Below are 19,520 nucleotides of genomic sequence, written 5' to 3' on the forward strand. Positions count from 1 at the left end.
TTTTGGGACCCTTTCTTGAAAATTATCCCCAACCAAAACAAACAGTAGCAGAGCCCATTCTAAAGACTTGAGCCTTGCCTGTGATGTAAATAGGACCTGATGGAGAGATAGGTATGTATCTTAGAGACTACCTTGCCTATAGAAAAAGGCTCCCAACCATGTGAAGCAGAGTTCCACCCTAACCCAATTCTAGTGCAACTTGGACAATTGGATGGGAAACCGGAAATTCATTCCTGATTTGGCACTTATGTCTCTAATAGCCTGTAAATGGTTAATCACCCAGGCCCATGCTTACACTTATGAAGCATATCGGAACTTGTCAGAGATTGGGATGCATGGCTAGGCTTAAAAAAATAGCCTTGTGGTCGTTATCCTAGTAAACACCTATGAACCTATATGCTCCCCCCCTTTCTTCTAATAGTTTATTCAGAAAACAAGAAGGTAAAAGGCCAAGGTTATCCTCATTGCTAGTTTTTGTCCTTGGCAAGTTTGATTTCACCCTGCTATGGCCTCAACTAGTATACCCTCCTTGGACATTGGACTTCTGTTCAGATTTTTCCTCACCCACCTGAGCAGCCTCTCCCAGAGCTAGACACTGAAGCTAACCATGTGGTTCTTCCAATTTAACAGTGACTAGAGATACCAGGCTTTCCACTCTGGTGGCTCATATTTTATCAGCTTCACAGAAACAGTACCAGGAAAATTTATCTCTGCAAATGGGAAAGGTTTTCAGTCTGGGCAAGATTCATTCCCTTTCAGCTCCGCCCCCTTCTATTCTAGACTTGTCAGATCTTTTCTATAAATACTCTAGTTTTTCGACAGTCAAGGCTTAATTAGCTATTTCCAATTTCCATGTTAGACACAGTCAGACTGCTTTAGCTCCACTAAAGATTTCAGTGGAATTTCTTAAAGGAACCTTCTTGCTGAGACCTCCTTTAAGGAATCCGATCACTCCATGGGACATAATTATCATGATTTAAACATTAACAAAACCTCCCCTCGAACCTGCAGCTACAGCAGATTTCAAGTATTTTTCTTGGATGACCATCCTCCTTGTGGCAATCACTTCGGCGAGAGGAATCTCCAAGTTGCAAGCACTTTCTTGTAAACCCCCTGACTTGATCATCCATAAGGATAGTGGTTCTTTGAGAACAAATTCCACATTCATTCAAAGTGTTGTCTAAAATGTACCTTAAACCATTTAATTTACCCTTATTTTTTCAAAATTTTATAACAAAACAGAATGTACTCTACATTTCAGATGGTCATAACTTTGATTGCATCTCCACTGGACTAAAGATTTTGTGAGAGCTGATCACTTCTTCATAGCTTTCCCTAGAGATATGTTAGGCCAAAGAAGGTTTCTGAAAAGTTGAATACCTGTGCCGACCTTGTATACAGGTTGCTCCTCTTTGATCTCAAACTTGTTCTGGAGAATTGACTGTCATCTTTTGAACCTGCCCATCAAGCTGGATTAAGATTCTTGCATGGGAAGGCTGTACTCGTGCTCTGACATCTGCAGGAAGTGTCTGAGTTGCAAACTCTCATTGTGCTTGAGCTCTGTCTGATTTTCCACAGGGATAGGATCTCTAATTCATACCCAAGGCAGTTTCAGAGTTTAGTATAAATCAAGCCATCAGTCTCCAAGGGTTCTACTCGAACCAACAAGGGTAAAAAGATTCTGCATACTCTGCATGTGCATAGGCAGTTCATATGCTAGCTTGTCAGAAATAGCTTAACTTTTCTAAAGGTCTTGGTTACCTCTTATGTGGCAAAAAGGGACACACTGTTTCTAAACAGACACCTCCCAAGACTTTATCCTCTGGTATTGCTTTTTGTTCTAGTGACGACCCTCCACTGACCAGTAATCGAGCAGCCTCAGTCCTCCACCACTGGCACCTGTGAGGGGAAGTTCACTGGTAGGATAACGGGTACACACAGTATTTCCATATGCATGTCTCTGCCTCAAGTGCAGTTTTTCTTAAGAGCCCACACAGGCCACAGTCGGTATGTGGTTGGTTTCTCCCTCTTCCTCCGGATCCCCAGTTACTGTCCAGTGGCACAGCTATAGAGTTGAGATCTCAGCTGAGTGACCAAGCCAAGAGCTCCAGCAACCCTCTGTCCAACCAGTGCTGTGTCCCTGCCCAAGTAGCTGAAACACACACACACCCCCACCCAAACCCTTGGGAAAGGCATGCACAGGTTTACTAGCTATGCCCCCCCCCCCAGACTATATGGTAGTTTCCACTGCCACCAGTGGCTCCTTGACAGCTGCTTTAAGACCCTTAACGAAGGGCGTCCAATCTTACTGTATAATATTTATACTAATACAAATACCAACAGTAAGGCTATTCGGAGTGGCACACAGTCTCAATAAATATGCAAGTACTCTCAAAACGTAAGTGTCCATGCACAGATCAGCCACAGTGAAAGGTTTAAATAGATTTAATAATAAGACCAAGAAAATAATCAGTATATATTCACAGTGACAGCGTTCAAAACCACAGGAAATATTTTAAATAACATTGCAGTCTTGGCTCACACAAATAAAAATATCTAAACTAAGCTTCACTATATTCCTGCCTGAATCTAAGAGAATTACTATACTCTATTAACTTAATAGAGCAAGGCAGAAGTGGTGAATGGTTCTTTTTATCAGGTCAAAGAAGGAATGCAAAATTGTTTGCCTCACTAAGAGACTTCTCAAAATGTCTAAAATATTTCTACAGGGTAGCTTGCAGAATTGCATCATTTCTTGTCATCCGACTTCTAGTTCCCAGGCAAAACCCCCACTGCTAGAAGCTGGCAGTATTTAGCATCTACCTGTAACAATACCCAGATAAGGGCTTTTACTCAGATCTTTGGCAGGTGCTGGACGTCATAAAATAATTGCATTCCTTCATGCTTCCAGACTTAGCAATTAGTTCACCCCAAAGACAATACAGAAAGCTTCCTAGTACAGACGGTGTCTCTGGCTGCATTGAAGCATCTTTGTGGCCTAGTCTATAAAGTCAGTTAATTTCAGGTATTTTTGTAAAGTTTGAAGGACTGAAGTTAACTCTCCAGTTTCCTGCATAACATACACTTTTAAATAGTTACAATAGCGCATGTATATTTCTGTTCTCTTCCAGTAGGGCACTCTGTGGATACATTTTAAGCACAAGCACTTGAAAAATAACTTTTCAGTGCAAACCTCTGTACAAAGCAGTTTGATATACATGACATACAGTTCTAATGCATTTGTAACACAAGCATCTTTTATAAATTAGTTTGATATTCACAAATGACAAATTTACAAAATTCCAGCTAGCTGTGCATGTAGTACCTCCTTACCTCACAATTCCCATATTTGCAAATTCATTCCAGGCGGTATCAAGGCACTTTCTACTAGAGCTTTGCCTTCTTAAATGGCATGCTGTAAAGCGGAAGAATCTAGTAGCACTGTAGAGGCATCTACATGGTCTTCTTTTCATACTTTTACAAAGTATTACAAGTTGGTTTCTTTTAGAGTTTCAGGTTTAGCTTGGCTAGGACCATTCACCAGGGGCTTCTGGATCCATATCCTTCCTCTTCCCAGGTTGGATGGACTTCTGTAGTAAACCTGTGTAGCCTAAAGGCTTGTGCAGCAGTGGGAATGGTTAGCTCAGTACACTTGTTAGTTACATTTAGGATTTCAATTATCTGCTGTTATGGCTAACTGCTGCAGTAGATGCACCCACCGTCTAGCCCTTTACCCAAGTAGGGCTGTGTTTTTGTTCTACTTTATGAGTTTTTGATTTTTAATTCAGGATTGTTAGGCCTTTCTGACGTTATATAGGCAAGAAAGATGTGAAGAAAGCTTTACGCAGACTGATTTCCCTCCTTGAAATTAGCCAGTCAGGGTGAAGGTGGGGGGCAGAGCTTTTTTTGAAGCTGGCCATTTAGTTCCTAGGCAGTTAGTAACCCATGTAGCCTAAAGTCTATTGCAGCAGTGAGGAATTCAAACATCTACAGTTATGATTAAGTGGAACTTGTACAACTGTACTGTTTATAGAGTGGTCTGCTTCCTTATTTCCCTTTGTCAGTATGTTCCATCCCAGACTTTGGAAGGACTCCAATTATTGTCTGGAGTACATTATCTAGGCCTTTTTGTAACTGAAGGAGGTGCTGGAGTTTTCTTAGAAATATTTAGCTCTTGCTTATTAATTTTAGTGGCTGTACCCTGCTGTCCCGTAACTTGTGTGTGCTTGCGTGTACATATATACAAGGCCTCATTCTTGCAGGTCTGTTATGGACCAGAAGGCAGTTGAGTATGTGGGTGGGCACTCCTGGGTATTCCCAGCACATAGCCCTTCATACCACTCCAAAATTGGCCACAGAATATCAGGCATGATGGTGTACAGCTCCATGAATGTGCTGTCTTTTTCAGAGGCAGACAAAGCTAACATGCTTTCTGTTTTCAGTACTTTACAAATGCAGTTGAATACACTGCTGTGCTTTTCCCTACTTTTTTTTTTATACACTAGGATGTGGGGTTTTTTTTTTCTTCTAGCCTGTTTCCTGTTTGGCACGGCTCTAGCCCCTCCGTTTTTTTGGGAAGAAAGCTCTAACAATTTGGCCTCCTAACCACTGGTTGTCAATTTGGCCTAAATGACCAGTGTGTCTGTGTCTGTCTGTGTGTGTCTGTCTGTGTGTGTCTGTCTGTGTGTGTCTGTCTGTGTGTGTCTGTCTGTGTGTGTCTGTCTGTGTGTGTCTGTCTGTGTGTGTCTGTCTGTGTGTGTCTGTCTGTGTGTGTGTAGGGGTCTATATTGGAACCGTGAAAGTCCTATTCAACGAATACATAAACACTGACACATATTCCACGAATACACCGAACTCCCCAAACCGTGAAATTCAAAAACTCGAACAGTCAAGTTTTCCCACCCCACCGCCCACTACATACTACCTACCCGAACAAAATAAACCACATACATACACTAACCAAAGCCCTACTTGTAACCCTAATCTATCCCTAAACTAAACCCTACCTCTAACCCTAAACTAAATCTTGCATATACCGCCATGTATGCACTTAATTTAACCCGCACCCTAACCCTAAGGTCTGTAACTATCGCACACTTCCCTTAAGAAGCTATACCCAAACAAAATGATCCACACCCATAACTTAATAAAACCCTACTTCTAACCCTACACTAAATCTCACATACATTACCATCTATGCACTTACCTTAACCCACACCCTAATCCTAAGGTCCGTAACTATTGCACACTTACTTACGGAGCTGTACCGCAAAAGGGCCAACCATGACGATTCAACATTTTGGATTTTGCGCTTCAGGACAATCTATGTTTTTGCGATTTGATGAAGACGTGTCTGCGTTTACCTATTCGGGTAAGTGGACCCTAAAGCTTCTAATAGGGAACCGTTGTGTAGCAAGTACCCCGATGGGGAACCTTTTCTTTATATTCCTTAATATTCAACATTAAAAGGCAACAGAACAAACAAAAAACAACAAACTGAAGCAAGGACTGTTATGGATCGGCAAGTTTAAAATTCCATGAAAAATGTAGAAAAAAATAGTACATGAAGTTAATCCAGAAGTAAAATAACCTTTTATTAGATAAACTTTCAAATAAAAGGGTGTTTTAAATCTGGATTTACTTTATTTATAATGTTTTTGTACATTTTTCATGGCATTTTAAACTTGCTGACCCACAACAGTCCTTACTTTAGTTTGCTATTTCTTAATATTGTTTATATTTTGCCATCAGACATTGGAGCATGTCCACCATCAATAGTCATTAAGTATATTTATGATAGAAAATCTTAAAATCTTCCACAAGGTTTTTGACATGTCTCTTTTTTTTGGGGGGGGGGGGGCTAGGACCTGTATATTTTATGTCTTGTGATTATCTGTGTTTGGTTTAGTAAACTGACTTTGAGTTAAAGGGTCCCATATCTAAATACCTAGATGTGAAAGAAGCTTCAGATCTTGTCCCAGGTTGCCATGGCATTTATCACACAGCACCATTGGTTACAGACATTCCTCCCAGAAAAGGGAGTTTCTGGTGAAGCTCCAAAAGGAGCAAGCATGATGGTGAACAGGAAATGTTGGAGGTGTAATTGACGTTCCTCTTACTCTTGTGAATGTTGGCCCCGGTGTGAGAGTCGGTCCCTACTCCTGGTGCCTTGCTTAACTGAGACCTATGGTGACGCCTGCCTGTCTGGAAACTCTGATCCTGCTACCTCCCCAGCTGCACAAGCCAAACCATTGATAATGCTCATTGGTCCAGAAGTCTCCCCTCAGGCATCAGAGTCTTTCTAGTTACTTCTGTGAGGAAAGACTTTGTTACCTTGTTCCTAGTAAAAGAGGACATCCATGGAATAAAGTCTGGGAGGCCTGTCCAGTTACCTAGATCTCAGTGTTATCTATGCCAGAGTCCAGGACTCATGTTTCGACATGTAAGATGCTTGCACACCCCCAACTCTTCCACCATGACTGTAAGCATGTCCATTTGCCCAGTCCTCTCCTAAGTCATTACTTACTGCCCATGATTGGTTCAGGATGGTGAAGGACTTTGCCATTCATATAAATACTTCTGAAAAAACTAGACCAGCATTCCCATCCCTTCCATCAGTTTTTGCATCAGCGCCACCCCACCCCCCCTTATTCCCGAGAAGGAATTCTCATTTAAATTGGAATCGTCAAAGTCAGAAGAGGAAAAACTAAGGTATATCTTGCAGTTGTCTACCACTTTGGGTTTGACCCTGACAGTGCTATGTTCCCAGAAAACCCCTCCCTCATGAAAAAATTTAATATAGGAAAATTTTATCAAAGATGAACCAATTCATATGGGAGATGAAGGAGGTGTCTGATGCTCAGAAAAGATGTATTTATTTTCTGTGACTAAATCCTACTAATCTTGCTGCAGTTCCTCCTGCCCTGGTGTCTTTGAGGGATACATTTTTTGCTGTTTCATTGGAACCTGACTACATTTCTTGCTTCCAGGGAGCTTGAACCTATTTTACAGGTCTGTGAATCCTGGTCTTTAAGAACTCACGAATCTAACAGTGGTGTTTTTTGGGTCCTGAAAAAGGGTTCAGGCTGATTCCAGTCTCCAACACCCTTTCTAGTGTTAAGTAGGGCTGCTTTGAATGCAGAAATCATTAAGCAGACCAGTTAAGTTCACAGTTTAATAGATATGCTGTACATGCTGCCATTGGGTCCATTTATAAATATTCCTAGCTGAGGATAGTCCCTGCATGAGGATGTAGCAGAGTACATCATTAATGCCCCACAAGTCAAGGCTATGATCCTTGGACCCCCTAGTACATGAAGTATTTAAAAGATTGGAGGAGCTGGGGAAAACCAGTCAGATACTCAAACTTTCATCCACCAGGGATGAGACAAATGAGCCCTGCTAAAGTTGGCCATTGTAGTGCCAAGACACAATTAAGCAGATGAGAGGGAAAAAGGTAGCTTATAACAAAAAATGGCAGGGGGCCATGAAGGGAAAATTAGGGTCTCACTGGTCCAGTAGTGTGTGTGTGTGTGTGTGTGTGTGTGTGTATTTTATAATCAGTCTCACAAAGTCATTATGTTCCCCGTGTTAGTGTAAGGAAGAGTGGAGGCTAGCTAGCCAAAAAAAGAGGGCTCATTGGTGCTAGCCTTAGAGCTGACCACCCTAAAAAAATGCCTCAGGGTGGCCAAATTCAAAATGTTAACCTCACAGGCTTTTCTATTCCCTTGGAGTCTGGTAGTCATCCAGTGTCTTTAGAATGTTTACCTTCATGTTTCTTTCCACAGGGACCCCAGATACTTTCTCAGATTTGTGGCCGGAGGCTGCTTCAACAAATTAACTTTCTTGCTGTTTAGTTTATTTACTGTACCTAGACTGTTTAGAGTCTTGTAATAATTGCTTGTTGCTGAATGATTGATTGCACAGCTTTCTTTACTTGGATGAGCAATTTCTTAATTCAGGCATCTCAAGTGAGGATAGAATGGGTCCTGCATTTAACCCTGTAATGTTTTCAGAATTTAGGCCAGTATCTGAACCTAGAAAAGACAAATAACTCGAGTAATATTAGGAATGCACATGAACAGAATCTGTGTCCATTGCAATTAAAAAAAAAAAAAATAAGTAAATTACTAATGCCTCTACCTGTAGTCCATGCACATAATTCTCTAAGATGTATAGAGTCCTTAATTATAGTATGAGCTGATTGTAAACATTTCTTTAGGTCTAAATCAAGATACTTACAGATGGGTTCAGTAACCCATCCCCTTGCTGACACTATTGATCTCGGTGGTGGACAACAACTATTTATAGGATCATAGGTGGTTACTAGGCTAATGACCCTGACGCCCTTAAAGCCTAGCCAATAGTTTATCCCCAAAAAGAAACCTGTCAGCATCTGTTGCAACTGTCAATGATGGACACAGGTGGACCCCTGGGACAAATTTGTGGTTTCCCATCCACTCATCAAGGTTGCAGTTGAAGAGGTTCAGCGAGGTACTCTGTGTATGGGAAGTCTGTTCCAGAGACTGGGCAGCCTCTGGGAGACCAATCTTCGTCTCCGGCAGGTTTTGTTGATGTCACATATTAGATTCAGGCCTTTCAAGCAGGTAATGCACGAGGAGTTGGACTTAAGGATATGGAGCATCTGTAGTAGGGCATGGTCCGAGATTGCCTTGTAGGTGAGACACAGATCACCTCTGAGCAATCTGTATGATACAGAGTAGAGTAACTTTGATTTGAGCCTGTCTGCATAGGACGGGTGTTGGAGCCCATGGATTCTGTTAGTGAGTTATTTCTGTGGATTTTCCAGTTGATGCAGATGTTTGGAGAGGTATATACCAAACTGGACATTATATTCTATTATTGGTCTAATGAGGGAAGAGTTAAGTATAGAGAGGTAATAACCTACTTTTTTCCTGGATTCAATCCCCTTACTTATGAGATGAACCAAGTAAAAGGCTTTTCTGACCACTGTCGCTACATCATGGTCGAATGTGAAGTTATCAACCTGAGTATCCAGGTCACTCACCACAGGGTGTGTGTTTAGGGGGTTGCTGTTGATGTGGTAATCAGTAGGGGCCGTGTTTTTGCCAAATGGTACGATGATGCATTTTTTTGCGTTTAGCTTAAGGCCATGACTTTGGCACCAGTCAGTTGCTGTGAGACCCTCTGGCAGTATGTTAATATCATGTGGGGAGTCAGTGACAACACCCAACTTAGTTGTCCACAGATTTTTTCAGCCTCAGACCTTTTATCTTTGCCTGGACCTCTGAGAAGTAGATGCCAAACAATAGGGGTCCCAGGACAGATCCTTGGGGGAACTCCACTAGTGAGAGGTCTGCTGTCTGAGGTGGAAGTGCCTATTTTGACTTTGAGGGACCTGGTAATGAGCCAATTGACCACCCACCTGATGAGATAGGGATTTACACCAAGTTGTGTTAGCTGTTCGATGATGCCCGAGTGGGGATTGTGTCAAAGGCCTTGGCCAAGTAAAGGTAAGCTGTATGTACTGATTTTCCCTCATCCCGAGCTTATGTAGTTTCGGAATACTATATATAATAGGTGTAGTTGGTGGTGATGTAAGATGGGTATAGTTCAAAATCTAATGAACCTACATTGAACATCTCCAACAAAGCATTATTGACTCTCTTAATTATATCATTACTCTGGTGTAGTCATTTTCTCATAGTCAGTGCTTTTCAAAATTTCATTCATAGTAAACAAATAGTGATCAGAGTCAAGCAAGTGAAGGTTTACCATAGTGCTGGTCCTTGTTTGTATCTGTTTTTCATTTTTGGGGGGATCAGACTTGGGAGCTTGATGGACTTTTAATATGACACAGTCTGCTTCAGCAACTGGTTCTTCTCTGAACATTGGCAATGGTGATTGTTCTATTTACAGTATGTTGAATATACCTAATAATCCCTTGCTTGCACAACTTAAGGGCACTGTCTTTCAGTGATGCCACTATGAATGAATCAGGTAAGACTTTTAAAGAAATAACTGAGCTGTTAGCGAGAAAGGTACAAACATTTAAAAATCTGCAATGGCAACGCTTCAGTTTTTCAGCATACCTAGAGCTTGGTATTGTGCCTTGGGGTCTTAGAATATTAAAAATGCCGTCCTATGGAAATGTATATCCAGAGCTTCTACAAAAATGGCAAATTCTTAACTTAAAATTGGGTGCAGACTACATGTCTCTGAACCAGTTTTTTGTCAAGATAAGCGGATGAGTTGCAGGGTGAGAGAGTTCAAACTGAACTAACCAGTATGTCGAACTTTAATGAAAATGCAATATAATGTAATAGTTGATAGACCGAGTAAATATGATGAAAAGTTAAAAACTATTAAGAAACGCAAGTTGGCAAGAGATTTTAAAGATTTTGATTCCGGGAATATTTTTTCCTGGCCAAGGGAATACTCTGTTTTTTTTTACAGCTGTCATATGATTCAGTGTCCATAGAGGATCTGTGTATGACCTTGATAGTTTCTTCCATCCCATTAAATACTGAACGATGTGATGAAAGATTGAGAAACAGTAACAACATTGATCCTTCTCTTCAAAATCCAAGTAGCACTAATTGTTATAACTCCCCCTCGATCATCCATATTGAGTACACCTGCAACGGAGATGAATGGAAATGCTCACCCTACTGAAACTCTTAAATGCCCCCCTTTTTGTCTGAACCAACTGGAGAAAGTAGATGTGAGGAGGCATGACCAATCTTGAGGCTGGATGAAGGGAAGAGGAGGAGGGGCAAGATGGCAGCACACAGGTTTGCAAACGTGGATCTGTTCAAAGAATGCAAACACCAAAACCAGCAAGTAGTGATCAGCTTATCTGACCTGGGTATTACTGACTGATCTACAGCTTCTGCAGAAGGGGTTAACATTCATTCCTTCAGCCACTGATAGGATCATTGAGGCAGTTACTGATTTAAAGGTATTAGAAATTTCACTTTAAAGCTCATTTTTAAAGAGACTTATGTACATCGCAAATTTGTAAAAGAACAAGTACCTTTATACCAGTAACCCCCCCCCCCAAAAAATTGTTAAATGTTTTTTTTTTCCACTATTTGTGAAAGGGGACTCTGTGAGCTTTATGCTCAGAGAGACTCTATGGAATGGTATAATTTAACACTCAGTGAGCACAAAGCATTTATGAGACTTCAGAATAATAATGAAATTGCAATTAAGCAAGCAGACAAGGGTGGGGCCCTAATAACTATGAATAAAGATTATGAAGCAACAATCAAGGAATTTTTAATCGACACTTCCTACATTTACTGAAATCAGTGCAGTTGATGAAATTTATTAATGCACTAAATCTTGCTATTTGAGTTGCAGCTTAATGGTGACATTTCACTGGATATGTTTAATTGTCAGTGTCCCATGTCCTATTACACCAATAGTTTGTAGCCTTCCTAAAATACACAAGTGTTTAAAGAAACCACCCATGAGACCAATTGTTTCTAGGGGTGGATGGATTACAGAGCCCATCTCAGCGCATCTTCAGCATGTGTTGAGTAGATTTCTTTCCAAACTAAAAAGCTGCATCAGAGATCTAGATGAATTTCTGCATCCACCTCTGTGAATGGTATAACATGAATCGTAAACTGAAATATGCTTTTGTAATAATGGATATAAAATCGTTTACTGTGATGCCTAATATGGTATTAATAGTATAAGGGATTTTTTATGTATACATGGTAACGTGACAGGAAGATTGATTGAAACCATTTGTGAGTTGCTAGAATTGGTCTTTAATAATGTTTTATGCTTCAGGGTGCTACTTTCCACCAAAGGGCAGATGTGGCTATGGGTACTCCCATAGCCAACACCTATGCAAATATTGTAGTAGGGCACTAGGAGGAGCAATTTATCTACACTGTTCCATTACACTTTATTGATAATATAATTTTCTGTAAGTATTTTGTGGATGACATGTTTTTATCTAGAAAGAATAGAATAACTTAACTTTGTCACCTATCTCAATACTAACAGTAACTTGGAATTTGCTGCAAACTCATCTGAGAGTGTAATGAATTTAGCTGTTAGGATAGAAAGGGAGGATAATGGTATCGCTATATCTATACATAAAAAGATATGCATGCTAACGAGTACATCCACAGGGACAGTATGCATGCCAGTCATGTATTCAAAGGTGTAATGAAAAGTCAGCTGTTATGAGCCAGTAGGCTAAATACTAATAGGAGATGTGAACAACAAATGAATGCGATGATTGCTGATTTTAAAGAGAGAGGCTATCTTGCTGACTGTTTAGAGAGTTGAAAGTGGAAATTTTGAATAAAAGGAATGGTACGGCTAAATCATATTTCTCTGAGAGGGACTTTAATTTACATAAAAGGGGAGCTAATGAAAAATGTGACTATTTACGATACCTAACAACATATAATTTAAGAATAAAGGTGGTTAAAAGTATTTCAATACTACAGGCAGCTGTTAAACTTGGAATTAATACAAATGTGAATATTAAGCCAGTACTGAAAAAGAAGCAGATGATTGTAAGGAAATAATTTGAATAAACTCTGCATTTTATTTGCAGAGGAATGTTGAAGAATAGATTGTTTTTGTATACAAGGAAAACATTTTTTTTAAACATTTTTATTTTTTTTATTCTATGCTTGTGCTGATGTTTTGTGTGTATGAAATGATATACACCTTTAAAAAGAGCCTGTTAGTCTTTTGAGCTGTCGTGTGATTTTATTGATTGTATTTAAGGAAGGGATATTTTTTTACTCTACTTCTGATGAAGGACGAAGGGTCAAAATCTTTGTGATTTATTAAAGTTTTTTGTGTTATATGACAGTTGAAGGAAGCACTGGATGCAAAAGAATGTCTTTTATTTGGTCTTGTTTGTGGTTGCAGTGAAGATTTACCGTAGTGCTGGTCCATGTTTGTAACAGGTTTGGGTAAGTTACAAGTGAGCACCTCAGCATATGTGGGTTAGTGTAGTCCTTTGTGGGAGTAGTGAGTGATATGCGGGTGTCCCTGACCACCTGTTTGTTGCTTTTTGCACCTGTATGTGAGAGTCTATCCTCCTTGTCAGCATGTAACTGCATCTGTCACAGATTGCATTTATCTGTTAGAGAATTAAGTGTTTGTCGTTGTACGCAAGGCATTTTTTACATTGCCACATGATGCCCATGCCCACCAAGCTGGATGCAGAAGTAGCTGGAAAGTGCCCATCCATGGGTGCAGGTCTTAATGCCTACTTGAAAAGATAGGAGTGGAGGGTGTTGTAAACTGGGTGTGTATCAGTATGGTTTGTTATGTAAAATGCCTGCAACTAGGATTGTGGTTTATGTTTTTTTATTTATATAAATGCATAATTGTTTATGTCGTAAGTGATGGTTAAAGATGTTTCTTTAAAAAAAAAAAAAAAAAAAGGAGGGGGCAAGAATTGAATAATTTATGTAATGTTGCTTAGGTTATATGGTATGTAGCAATATATCTGAAGCATAATGTTTGTTTAATAGAATTTGATTACTTTTGTATAAATGCAAATTTGCCTTTGTCACAAGTGATAATTCAATAAAGGTGTTAAAAAAAAAAAAAAAAGAGTGGTGGGTGTTTTAACCAGATGAGGGAAAGCTGCTTACTTGGTGTAATCTGCAGCTAACCTAATCAGTGATGCTTTCCATTGCCAAACTAGATGCTGTTTGAGCAGCAATTGTCCTGGGTGCTATAATAAGGTAAATAGCACAGTAAACTTTAAAAATTTAATGAAAATAAGCAGTGCTTCCAGATGTTTGCATCTGTACAGGGCACTGGCACGTGGGCAGCTCCATGCATATGTGCCTAATTTATGCCAGCTCTGGAAATACAGGAAACTGAAACTGACTACAGAACCCTCTGGCCAATAAAACGAGAACATTTAAAGCCCTTTTGTATGCTTCTGAACTCAGATAGGCCAGTTAAACAACTACTGCCACTAGATGAATAATCTCAGTCCTCTTAATGTACAAGCACAGTAAAAGGCGATTAATTGAGTACAAGGCCCTTTTGGTATGTACCTTTCCAAGCACCTCCAGCAAGTGGAAAGACAACAAAGGTTCCTCACAAGGAAAATTCAAGGTCTTCAGTGTCTGCTTTATGTAGATCGTCTGAAATCAGTCACTTTATTCTGTTTCATACAGACTACTCAGAGGTGATCTGTGCCTTGCATATAAAGCAGTGTTTAACCCTGCTTTATTTGCAGTGCTGCATATCCACAAATCAAATGGAACATGGGTTACTCACTCTAAAGACCTTAACCTGGTATGTGACATTAATAGAGCCTGCTGGAGGGGCAGATTGGTCTCCCAGAGGTTACCACACTTTTGAAATGAGCTCCCACTTCATGTTAAACAGAGCTCATTCGCCCTGTTCAAACACAATCTGGATGATTGGATGGGTAACTGTAAACTCACCCCAGGAGTTTCACCTGTGTCCCTCTTGGACAGGGGCAGTTGTTGCTGATCATGGAAATAACGGTAGAACTTGGCTAGGCTTGTAAGGGCCCTAGGGCCATTAGCCTAGTAACTTATGGTCTGATGTGAAATGCTACCACAAACAAACTTAAGAATACAGGTACTTTTAAACTGCTTATAAAAGTGTGATTAGTCAAAAAGACTTTTGTAGAAATAAGCCAAGAGCCTGTCAGTTGTGAAGAATTAATAAAGGCACTAAAAACAAGGTAACCTGATTAATAAGCCCTCCAGCAAATAAAGCAACCAAATGCAGGAATCTCGTGTGTTTCCCCCAACCTATACAGACAAGGTTACCACCCAGTACCACTAGATGCAAAACCCACTGTTCATTTGATGTAAAAAATACAGAAAACACCTTGCTAAAGTGTCAAAAATAAACTATATCCAACAGCTAGCTAGATAATGAATTCAGAACCAAGTAAATCAGTACAACAGACAATGAGAGATAAAAATGCACTTTTTTCCAAAATAAACAAGGAATGGCAAGTAAGTAATTCAGGATATAAACAGCAATGTAGAAAGGGAGGAGGCTATAAAACTTAATTTACAGTAAGGGTAGGCAGCTTAAAATCAAGTTAAAGCAGCTCAAGGAATGGGAGGGTGGATGAGAAAAATAACTAGCAGGGAATCACCGATTTAAGCTACCACTAACTCCTGCTGCTGGGACCATGGTTGTAATATTTTGTCTAGAAGGCAAATTAACTGAACCTACCATTTTTTTCATTGCCTTTGTTTTTTTCAAAGAATTAAGTCTTGGTAGCTGAAGCAGTGAAGAGAAAAGCATTTATATTTAAAAGCAAAGTTGGTGGGTTGGGCTTCTAAGCATTGTTGCCTTTTGTCTCTGCTTGGAGGACCATCTGACTGGACAGCGCAGAATAAAGACTGATCTTCTTGGATGGAAGGTTCAGGACTTGTTTCAAAGACTGGTTCCTTATGGCACTGTCATTTAGTGGTGTAAACATATAGCAGGTGTATATTACCCATAGAAATGCATGTCTGCTCTGACACCATTGCTTACCATATCAAACATGAAAAAAATGTGTACTGTGGTCTAGAGGTAAATAAGGGTTGTCATTGGGGAAGAGGTCAGCAGTGTAAAGGATGGTAATGGTTTGTGGTCTGAATTAAAATATAGTACAGCACAGAAAATGGCCAAGGGCTTAGATTCTGTGATTTTTTGCTTTGCTTTAGGTAATGACTTAGAGCAGTTTAATGATGCTGGTTATAATTTAACTTTCCAGAGACAGTTTAAGTGGTCTAGGAGATCCCATGGAGTGTATGGACACTGAAGAAGAACAGCGTGTGCACAGTCCTCCTTCATCACTTGTTCCACGGCTTCATGTTATCATAGCTCAGAAACTACAACATGTCAATCCTCTCATCCCAGTCAGTTTTCAAAATGAGGATGGCAAAACCTGTAAGTATCAAGATTGTGTTGGTGATTGAAACACTACCCTGCTGAGTTTATCTTGACAAGTTACAATCCTAATCCACACTGACTTGAAATTATTTTGCTTTTAAGGATTATTTTTTACCATTTTCAATGTAAAATATTTAAGAATTTTTTTAAAGTTTCTCATGCGTTCTGAAAGGCATTTTTTGTCAACCAGAGGAGAATTTGTAGGCAATAATTAGAGCTGAAGGACTTTATCTGGGAGGGGAAGAAGGCAGGGGTTAAGTGGGGTAAGTTTGTCTTTCTAACAGAATAAGGTGATTTAGGATTACCTGATTTGAAGAGAAAATTCAACTAATTGTGGAAGTGTTTTTCCCTGAGTATGTGTCTATGTAAAGGTGTTCGCCGAAGATAAATTTTGACTGAGTGGATATAAAAAGTGTGTTACACCCCTGTTAAAATGCCTAGTTTATGTTATATAAGAAATGAGACCACAATAAATCATTTAAAAACTTTTCCCACCTTTAATGTGACTTATAACCTGTACAATTCAGTTGGAAAAACAAAGACATCTGTTAGGGGAAAAATAAAAAAATGTACAATACACTGGTTGCATAAGTGTACACATCCTTAAACTAATACTTTATTTTTTTATATCACAAAAACTTGGCATTTTAACAGGGTGTGTACACTTTTTATATCCACAGGCAAAGAGAAAGGGATAAGGGAATCCTAACTGAAAAGACCTGCTCTGGTAGAGTATTTAGTTGAATATAGAATAGAAACTGCTATTAAAAGATAATTAGTACATGTAAAATATTGCGTGATAACTATAGGACTCATAGGAGGCTAGAAAAGATTGGAAAGAGGGATTGGATAAGCAGTTCACAAGGAAACGATGGGAGGGCATGTGTATAGCTCCCAAGTATGCAACAGAGTCTGGAAGATTTAGGATTTTAGCCTGGAAGAATTTGCATAGGCATTTTTATAGCCCAAATAATTTTTCCTCTGGTAGATAGTAAATGTCTGAAGTGTGATGGGGAAGAAATAGGTAACTGGGAGCATATGCTTTGGGAGTGTAATGAGTTGGCAGACTTCAAAAAATCCCTATAGAGTACTCTGTCAGAAATATTGGGTAAACAAATGGGTGTATCGTAACTAAGGAAAAGATTTTTTTGAGCTGGCATACAAGATTTGAATTGACTAGACATAGTTCAGCCTTGCTACATTTAATTCTGGTGGTTGCCTAAGAAGTGACTAGAAAATGGAAATCTGTCTAACCCAATTGTGTTTGAAGTATTGAATATTGTAACAGATGAAAACTAAGTCAGATCTTTGGAAAAGGGTAGTAGCAAATTACATGGGGAAAAATGGAAATTTTGGGAATAATACATGCATACACGCTCATTTATTCAGAGCTTCCTTGTGCCTGGCTTGGATACTTGTGACTACAAGTCTTGGATTGTTTGTAAGAATAATAGAAACATCGTAATTAGACAAGCTGATAAAGGTGGTGCTATAGTGGTGTTAGACCGTGATGCATATGTGAATAAAATGGTTTTGTTGAATGATAGTACTTACAAATTTTAAATAGTGTCTTTAGATAGATTGATTAAAAATGTACATGCTGAACTCTATTATCTGTTTTTATGTAGTATCATTGATGACGAGTTATATAAATACTTTTGGTAGAGAAGCCCATTGTGCCAGTGTTTAGGGGGTTGCCTGAGGTGCATAAAACATTGAGACCCACCAATGAGACCCATTGTCTCAGGGGGTGGTTGGTTAACGGAGCACCTATCGATATATATGGAGAAGCAATTTAGACCAGTGGTGGACAATATTGGTATGATAGCCAACGATCTCCAACACTTTTTGGAAAGCTATGCTGACTCTATATATCTACAGTGGAAAATGTGAATAATGGTATTTTAGTTACGTGTGATGTTTCCCTAATTACATCCATTCCAATAGAGCAGGGATGAAATATGTGAGGTTGCTGTTGATTGAACAAGGGGTCCCCAGGGACTTGATCATCAGATGTCTGTTATTGATTTGGTGTTAAATGTATTTAGGTATAATAACACATACTATCTACAAACCAATGGAGTTGCCATGGGGACCCCTTGTGCCAACTCCTATGCGAACCTTGTGTTGGCATATTGGGAGGGCCATTATGTAATGGGGAACACATCATTTAGTAAATACATTAAATATTGCAAGCATTTTGTGGATATTTTTTTTCATTTGGGCTGGAACGAAATCTGAATTGAATGAATTCATTGACTATATCAACGGCACCACTGATTATTTGAATTTTGAATGCAAAAGTTCAGACAGTACAATAGAGTTTTTAGTTGTAGAAATATCTAAGACAGGTAATGAGATACATACCAATTTATATAAAAAAAACATGTTGGAGAAATAGCATATTACACCGGAGTAGTATGCATCCACACCACATATATACCAATATAGTGAATGGTCAGTCACTAAAGACATTGAGGTTAACCAACAGTGAAGATAGCTACCAGAAGCAGCAAAAAAATTTGGCACGAAATTTCAGTGATAGGGGATATAATACAAAAGAAGTAGATCACATGTTACAAGAAACTAATTTGTTGAGAACAGGTAAAGGAAAACCATACCTTTACAAGAATAGAGAGGATGGTGGAGCTGCTGCAAGTGTTAACAGACAGGATAAGAAAACCAGGATAGTGATTCCATACTCCTACAGAAACACTAAGGTTAAAGATGTTATATGTAAGAATTGGGGTATACTAACCACAGATGAAAAAATATTAGGTATAGTGAGACCTAGGCCTAATTTTACCTATAGGAATACGAAATCTCTAAAAAGGTTATGCTATGAGCAAAATAGGAAAGACCTTACACACTCCAATAGATAGGGCACTTTTCCTTGTCGACGGTGTAACCAGTGCTCTTATATGACAAGAGATAACTGTTTTAAACACCCTGACACAGGACATGAATATAGGCTATATCATTATAGTGACTGCAGATCCCGAGACTTGATATACTTGGCACAGTGCCAGGCATGCCAGTCTTATGTGGGAAAAATGAGCTGAAGCCTCAGAGAGCGAGTCAGGGAACATATATATGCCATTAACAAAGAAGATGAGAGAAATGCTTTGGCAAGACATATATTGAGTGTTGGCACCAGACATCATTTTAAGTTTAGGGTGTTAGAAATGATAAGAAAGATGGATAGATTAGGTGATATAAAAAAATCTTACTGAAGAATGTGAGAATAGATGTATTATGAGACTACAAGCCCATAGGGCACATGGGCTAAATGAAAAGGTGACTTTGAAACCGTTCCTAGCAGGACGTCCTTACATCCACTAATTTGTAAACTTATATAGCACAATACATACATTTTTTATCTCATTTTAATATATTTATTTATTGTATATTTGTTCAACATCCATTATATGTTTATACACCATCTATTTATCATATATCTTTATATATATATATATATATATATATATATATATATATATATATATATATATATATATATATATGGTTCTAGGACGTGACATCGACAACAGGAAGACCGACACCGACTTCACCGATGCGAAAACACTGACACAGAAATAATCGAAACT

At 39.1% G+C, this 19,520-nt stretch overlaps 1 protein-coding gene across 1 annotated transcript in view; it reads left to right on the forward strand.

The window, feature by feature from the left end:
- Positions 1-19,520, forward strand: part of LOC122788982 (minichromosome maintenance complex binding protein) — a 1,363,580-nt gene that overhangs the window by 326,971 nt on the left and 1,017,089 nt on the right. Inside the window, exon 10 of the mRNA XM_044056074.1 lies at positions 15,734-15,909. Within this exon, the coding sequence (XP_043912009.1) occupies positions 15,734-15,909 (176 nt within the window). The remainder of the gene's footprint in view (positions 1-15,733; positions 15,910-19,520) is intronic.

Source organism: Protopterus annectens, chromosome 14.part0 (genome assembly GCF_019279795.1).
Source record: "Protopterus annectens isolate FY-2018-M chromosome 14.part0, PAN1.0, whole genome shotgun sequence".
Lineage (NCBI taxonomy): Eukaryota > Metazoa > Chordata > Ceratodontiformes > Protopteridae > Protopterus > Protopterus annectens.